General features: G+C 36.4%; 1 protein-coding gene across 2 annotated transcripts; it reads right to left on the reverse strand.

Moving 5' to 3' along the window:
• Window positions 1–794: 794 nt before the first annotated feature.
• LOC110683199 (protein CHUP1, chloroplastic-like) lies at window positions 795–7,453 on the reverse strand. Of its 2 annotated transcripts, none has more exons than XM_021859546.1 (10): window positions 7,229–7,453; window positions 6,161–6,448; window positions 5,897–5,961; window positions 5,038–5,778; window positions 3,172–4,530; window positions 2,932–3,063; window positions 2,273–2,454; window positions 1,994–2,105; window positions 1,692–1,835; window positions 795–1,556 (listed from the first exon to the last, which is right to left on the reverse strand). In XM_021859546.1, the coding sequence occupies exons 2-10, from the start codon at window positions 6,267–6,269 to the stop codon at window positions 1,458–1,460; spliced, it is 2,943 nt and encodes a 980-aa protein (XP_021715238.1). In that variant the 5' UTR covers window positions 6,270–6,448; window positions 7,229–7,453; the 3' UTR covers window positions 795–1,457. The 2 variants fall into 2 exon arrangements, with proteins under 2 accessions (XP_021715238.1, XP_021715237.1); XM_021859545.1 differs by having other exon boundaries at window positions 7,223–7,453.
• Window positions 7,454–7,700: the final 247 nt, after the last annotated feature.

Genomic DNA, 7,700 nt, shown 5'->3' on the forward strand with positions numbered 1-7,700 from the left:
CAATAGTGTTTGGACAATTATACCCTCTAAAACGTTTATTTACTTAATTGTCGTGATTAATGTTAATTAGCACTTTTTTAAAACTCTCAAGAATAGTGTGTGGACATTTATATCCATAACAATATTTGTTTACATATTCTCCCTCATTTATGCTACTAGTAACTAAATTTGTGATGTAGGGCCAAACCTAAAAAGTTTCCTGAATGTTGCTACCTATGGCGCGCGCATCGCACATGTTAACCACCCTAGTAATAATGAAATATAACTACATGGGTACATGTTAGACAGTTCTAAAAGTGTGGGCACAATGTGAAAATGGAAGAACTAAAGGGGGAAGTATAACGTAGAAAAATCCTAATCGTAACTATTGATTTATTAACTATAATCATAATTATTATAGTAATTGTAACTATTGATTATTTTATTTTATTATTTTTTTTAAGAGGAAGAGAAATATAATTAATAATAAGTCATACGACATCTACAACAATTATTAAAATCCATAAAACACACAATTAACACACTTTCATAATACACATAATTAACACATTTTTCATAATCTGAACAATTAATTATAAGCATATTCGAGCACAACTCCATCTCCACTACTTTAAGCTTGACACAAAGAGTGTCATTCCCGATGTCTTTGCATCTTTTCAAGTGGAGATTAACTAGGGCGGCCTCATAAAATAAATCCTTAAATTGCTAGAAATATATTTTTTTACAAAAAAGTTGGTTAATCACGTAAATAAGAACACTAAAACTTTTTTTGAGTGGAGCTCTAGTCATGTTCATCAAGCAAGCCATGAAGTCAAGTAGCTAAGATAATCAAGTCGAGAATAAGCCTAACAATGTTCAACCTCAATACATCATGTTCTTACATCTTTCATTTCATAGTTTTCATTGTTGGTGACTAGAGTTTAAAACTTAGCTGCACTTCCTCCCAGCAAAAGACAAGAGAAGAGAAAGGTAAGTTGGTTCAAGGACTTCAAGCTTCTCGAACCTGAAATAAGTCCAGGATATTCAGGTAGCACAGTGCAATCAGGCTGGCTTCATGTTTGAGATGGCAGCTGAGTTTCGTCAAAGCTATCCCAATAGAATCTAAAAGAGAATTTAAAAGGAGGACTGTTTTGGTACAACGGTTGACATCCACACTATAAAGTTTCCATTAGGTTTTGAAAGCAGCTGAGAGCCAGTGACAGTTCACCTCGTCTCAATTCATTCACGCCAGAGCATATTGGTAGCAGAAGCAGGAGTAGGAGCAAGACAAGGATCAAGATTATTAGGAATGAACTTATGAACCTCTTGCTTGCACAAGTACATTTATTCCTTTTGACCTCAAAAAACTTAACTTGTATAAAATTGCTAATATATTCCTGAAGTTTATAAATAATGGTAAGATGTACAAGATAACTGTATATAAATATTCTGTTCAAGGAGTAACATTAGTGCACCACTCAGATTTCCAGCTTACTATCTTCGTTTGCTTGTGTGTTAGCGCGATTTCTTAAATCTTCAAATGCTTTCATGCTTTCAGCATCAAAACCTCCAGCAAACTACAGCAAGCAAAATCAAAGTAAGATTGGTTGAAAGCCATTTCTTGAGTATTATTGTAATGGGACCTTCAGCTAGAACTATCTCGATGATAATCGGATCACACATCAGTAGGTTAATGCAGAACAGGAACATACCTGGTGAACACGGAAAGCAAACCGAATGCCTTGTAAGAGTATGAATTCTCTGTTTGGTTCCTTTTCCGGACCGCTGAGTGTATCAAGTTCTGTTGCCACACGCTTCATGTACTTCTTTGCTAATTGTACTGATGATAGCTTGATCTGAATGCAGGTACCGATATTTAATAATAGAAATCCGCAATCATGTAGATTTTTTCAAAATTAACTTGAAAAATATGAAAACCAACCAAATAATTTTCTTAATATAATATTAACAGTAACAGATGTGAAAGTTCTGTTTCGAGTCATGATATTGTTACCTTGCCAACAATTCCTGAGTCCATCAACCAATTCACAGGAATCCCGAACTCCTTATATCTTGAAATAGCCATGTCACGTGTGCGCAACAATGCATACACGCTTTGTTCAACCCTGGATGAAGAAATTTCATGAATGAGGTCCAAGGAAGCTACTAAAGCTAAGTGCAAAATTCATATCACTGTATAGGATTTACAGAACATATTTAGATTAACTCGGCAACATTATGCTCTGCTTTATTTGCAATTTCACCAGAAAAAGGTTATAGTGCTGATACTTACTTTTCAAGTAACGAGTACATTTTTTTGAGAGCTTTGTCACATGGAATGGTGGGGTCATCTTCATACGATGAAACACGCTTCTCCAACTTTGCCAGATCTTGGTATTCAAATGCAGCCTCTCTTAAAGCATCTGCTTTACCCTCAGGCCAATCAAAGTGCTTGAGAACCGCCCTCTCATCAACCTAAACCCAGCATAAGTAAAAATAAGAATTACAAACATTTATAGGCATTTTAGAAATTTAAAAAGGTTAACTGGTTGTGATTAAACAAATTGCAATATGCTTTCGTCTTGTATAGTCAAGTGCAGAACAGCTTATATGACTTCAGAACACAGGGACTAAGTCAAGTTAGGTTGGATAGGAATTATGCTAAGAGATTACATGAAACTCATTATCCATAGATGAGTTGGTTTTCCTCTCTCTTTAAAGTAGGTATTGTAGATTAGTTTTTTTTTTTCCTCGATATCACATAAACATTGGCCTTATTTTCTGAATCACAGTACATTTCTAGGGAAGACCAATCAGCCACTGTGGGAGCAGCAATATACTATGCATTATTTATTTAGAACATACATAGTCATACAGAACTTGTGCTAGTAGTAAAACAGTGAAACTAGAAGTTCATGCGTATAAAATAAAAGAAATTAACCATGGACATACCAAGAAGGAAAGTTCTTCATCTAGCCAATTCACAAATGCAACCAGATCTTCAATGTCAACAAAAGAAGCAGCTCGGACTTCAGATGCTAATGACTGAACAAAATCACCTTGAGTTTCAACATCAGCTTTCACCTGGTTCATCAAAATGAAACACAATTTTATCAGTCAAGAAACAATGATGACTACATCCAAACACAAAACAAAGAATTGACCAACTATTAGAAAAACAATAAGACGTACTGCTAAGAGGAAGGTGGATTTGTTCGCAATTTCACCAATCATATTGCTCCTTGCATCAGCTGTAGTAGAAGTAGTTGATATCAGACTTGTTGTATCTCTCTTTGCCTCCCGTTTCATCAGGCTCTGATAAAATTCAACAACTTCAGGAGCACGGTGAACCTTGTCATCATTTCCAGTCCCTCTTGCTAAGCCTCCTGGAGGTGGAGGGGGAGGCGGAGGAGCACCAGGAGCACGGGGTGGCGGTGGGGGTGGTGGTGGGCCTCCTGATGGTACTCCACTGGAAACATTAACATTTCCACCTGAAGCATTGCTTCCAGATGATTTTGGTGGGGGGCGTGGTACCCTCGGAGGCCTTTTCTCAATCTCTGCAAGTTTCATTTTGCTCACCACTGAAGAATCAGCCATTTTACTATCACCAGATTGATCACCTGTATTGCTAGGAACCTGTACCTTTTCCTTTATCTGAGTAAGTTTTGGAGGCAAAGCTGCAGATTTGTTCATCACCTTAAACTCAGGCTTCAAACCTGACTTGTCACCAAACTTTTCAGCTCTTGCTAGCTCTGCTTTTTCCTTGAGCTGTTTTTCTCTCTCCAATGCCAGTTTATGCCTGTCTTTGTATACAGGATACTTTTCATCAATGCCTCCGTCGACTGATTTTGACATCAACTGAAATGAAGCTGCAACAGAATTCAATGAATCATTGGAAGGAACCCGGGTTTTAATGCGGGGGAAATCTGGAGTTTCAGATCCATCCATGTCCTGTTCTGCCTTCCCAAATGAGGTTATTGCAACACTGTCACTTGCATTTCTTAGCATTAAGGATTCCAGTGGCCCCCTATGCTTCTGACTCATGCTAGCCCTGCTCCTAGGTGAGCCTCCTGAGAAAGATCTAGCTGGTGATGAAAGTGCACTTGAATCATCTTTGCTTTTACCCCATCTCTTTAGCTTTTGTATAATGCTTGGTCTCCTACTTAGACTACTGTATTTACTAGTGGAACTGTCGATTGAAGCATTATCAAAATCTTCACTTCCAGGAGAAGATGGTTGAGAGAAGTTGCTTTCAAGATCAGTGTCCCCTTGGCCACGTTCTGAGCCAGCATATTCTAACAAGAGCTGTTTGGCCTTCTCTTGAGATTTAGGGCTTAAGTTCTTGCTAAGCTCACGAGCAGACATTTTTCCAGCTGGTGTCTGGTAGTTTCGAAGTTCATGTCTCAAGCACGCATTCACCCAACGTAGGTAGACCAACTCTTCAACTTCACTGAACCGGTTCATCTGAAGTCCTTCAACCTGCTTTTGCAAATCTTCATTTGCATGCTTTAAGTCATTGACCTCCTCTCTAACCTTTGCAACCATTTCAGTCTGCAGAAGCACAGAACCAGTGTAAGTACAAGAAAATTTGATTATTGATAGCAATAACACAGGGAACTGCATTTTTCATTTACGTAAACTTAACTGTAGAACATTATGTATACTGAAGTTACCTATATCCAGTGACCAAATCCAGTTCATATTCACAACAAATGAGCACGAAACAAAATAAGAAACAATAACTCTCTGCCCTATAGTTCTTCCACCACCACAAAGTCACAAACCCCAGTTAGTCTCATGCACAATACACTTATTTTTACTGGAAGATACCAAGTGCTCTCTTGCCAATCAAAGAGCGATAAAAAGGCAGAGCCTAATTTTATGTATACAAAAAGTCTCAATGTAACCTAAGTAAAACTATCATCCCAAAAGTCTCAATGTAACCTAAGTAAAATTATCAGCTACAATGATACAGTAGATAATGATATGTTTAAATGAAAATTAATAGCATTCTTTTTAGGGTGCTGAGCAAATTTTAAAAGATTTCAAACCCCTGACCTCTGTCATGTCAGAAAGTACAGCTGCTTTGGCTACGGCAGCATCTAATTTAATCAACAAGTCCCTCTTTTCATGCTGAAGCTCAATGGTTTTTCTCTTAAGCTCTGCTACATCGGCCTCCAATTGTTTAACAGCCTTAGATTTCTTTTCAACTTCAGAATCCCTTTTGTAGGCCTCTTCTTCCTTAGACTGCAATCCACTGACTTGCTGTTTAAGCAGCAAAAGTTGGCCCTTCGTCTGATTTGCTTCTAGCTGAATTTGCCTCTGTAGCTCCTTAATTTTCTTCCTTGCTAAGTCCAGATCCTTCCTAGCAGAAGCTCCTAGCTCAACTTCTTCTTGAAGTTTTTTCCTTTCTGCTTGCAGCGAGTTAATGTTAACCTTCAGCATATCAATCTCGACGGTCTTGATCTTGAGTTGCCGTTGGAGCTCCATTATATCAGACTCTTGCTCTTTTAAACCATAATATTCCAGCAGTTCCCCTTCTAGTCGTACTTCTCTCTCCTCTAGTTCCTGAACAAGAGTGCGCAACCGTTCTAGTTCACTTACATTGTTTGCCATCTCTTCTTCATAAACTCGCTGACGATCAGCCTTTGCACCTTTCTCAGCATCTGGTACAGGAAAGTCCATCTGCCCTGATAAAAGCTCTTCGAATTCATCCTCTCCAATGTCAAATGTATCAACAATGGGAGGGTTTATCTCCCCGCTTATTAGTTTAACCTCTTCTTTTTCCTCTTCTTGCTCCTGCACAATAAATTTGAGAACTCAGTAATTCATCTAGCAATGATTCATCATTAATACATACACTGATACACCAGAGCAACCTTGATAGTAAAGAATCTAATCGAGATTGCAAAATTACCTTCTCATTGCTGCTGATATTTGTGTAGTCAAGATTTTCCTTTTCTTGCGCCTCTTGATCATTTACTGTATTAAAAATTTGCAAATGAATAATGACACGAGTCAGATCTGATAGAAACTTCAGTAAAAGTCACCTCAAGTTGGATACAGTTTGTATCATTAGCTAATGAAATTTAATTTAAAGTTAGCTTCGTCTCATAAGACAAAGATTGACAAAGACATACAAAATTAACTTGAGCAAATAAATTCTTATATCAACATATACCTTTATGTTTAACTGAGGACTTTGATGACTTTGGACCTCTGACATTAACCTGCCTAACAGTGTAGGCTGCGATGGAAGCACCAACCAACAGGCCTAACCTGACTATCATGTAGATATAATTTTTTTGCAGGAATCATGTAGATATAATTGGAAGGAAACTAATAGTCTTCCAATGAACTGGTAAAGCAAAGAGCCAGTCACAGTAAAACCCATCATACATCTTCCCTTAATCCCATAACCAAAAGCTAACCCATATGTAAAGCAAACAATGGGCCTCAAATGCCAAATCTGCAACAAAAAAATGCAACAATATGCTATCAGAATTAACTTTGTTGTAATTGCAGATTCAGACAGTAGCAGATTTAGGAATATGGAAACGTACGAGTACCAATACTGTTCAAATTGATTAATGACATACCAACTGTATACATAAGAAATATATGAAGCAGATTTTATAGCATCAAATAGATGAAGACGACTCTACTTCCCTACACAAATCTTTACAAACAAAATTATGTGGCAAACTTCATCTTCTAAGCTAATTTTATAGCAATTTTATTAAACCTCCTTAAATCCGTCACAAATAACAATTCAGCTCATCACCAGACAATCAAATGTAGTTGAACATACAATTGAACATTTTACCCCCCTCAGTTACATTAGCTCCTTAATATCCTCATTCCAAAATACAAAACTAATACAATACACATACAGTTAAAGTTGTATAAAAGTATATGACATTGCTCATTTGCTCTAATACCACCTTCCACAAAAAAAAAATTGCCTACTAAAATTAATTCATATCATTTCAGCAAATATAACATTTAGAATTAACACAATAACATACAACCAACATTTCACCTATATCTACATATACCCACTTGCATATAAACAAAATTAAAAACAAACAAAATACAAACAGAAGATAAAAAACAAAAGGGTATTTCAAAATTCAAAAACCCATCAAAAATATTGACACAAACAACTAAAGTAATGCTTAACATCATATTATATTTATTGAAATAAGAAAAAAAAAATTAAAAAAAAAAAATATATATATACCTTAACCTTTAAACAGAGGAAGAACCCAAGAATGAATAAGAACTAGTGGAAAAAAGGAGAGGTTGCAAGTGCCTAGAGTGACGGCGGTTGTCACGGCGGCGCCGTCGCACAAAAGGGTTGCGGTTTTCAAGTTTGAAATGTGTCTGAAAGTCTTGAAAGTCGTGAACCAAGTGTATGAAATATGAACTAAGAACATAAAAAATAAAAAAGCATGAAAAAAAAGTAAAGTTTGTCTTATTGAAGTGTAACAAGATGAGATAAGACATCTTTGTGAGGTTCATACACACCATTAATTTGTGGCAATTAGCAAACCATATCTTATATTTTTCCTTTTCTTTCTAGTAATTTTGGTCATCTACTCAACAAGAAGAATTATATGAGTAGAGTTTTAATGTGTGGAGCCAATAATTAAAGTTTTGATATTGACTAAAATATTTATGAACCACAAGTTGAACTCAACAATTGACTTATTTTTTTT

Source organism: Chenopodium quinoa, unplaced genomic scaffold (genome assembly GCF_001683475.1).
Source record: "Chenopodium quinoa cultivar QQ74 unplaced genomic scaffold, ASM168347v1, whole genome shotgun sequence".
In the NCBI taxonomy this organism is placed as follows: domain Eukaryota; kingdom Viridiplantae; phylum Streptophyta; class Magnoliopsida; order Caryophyllales; family Amaranthaceae; genus Chenopodium; species Chenopodium quinoa.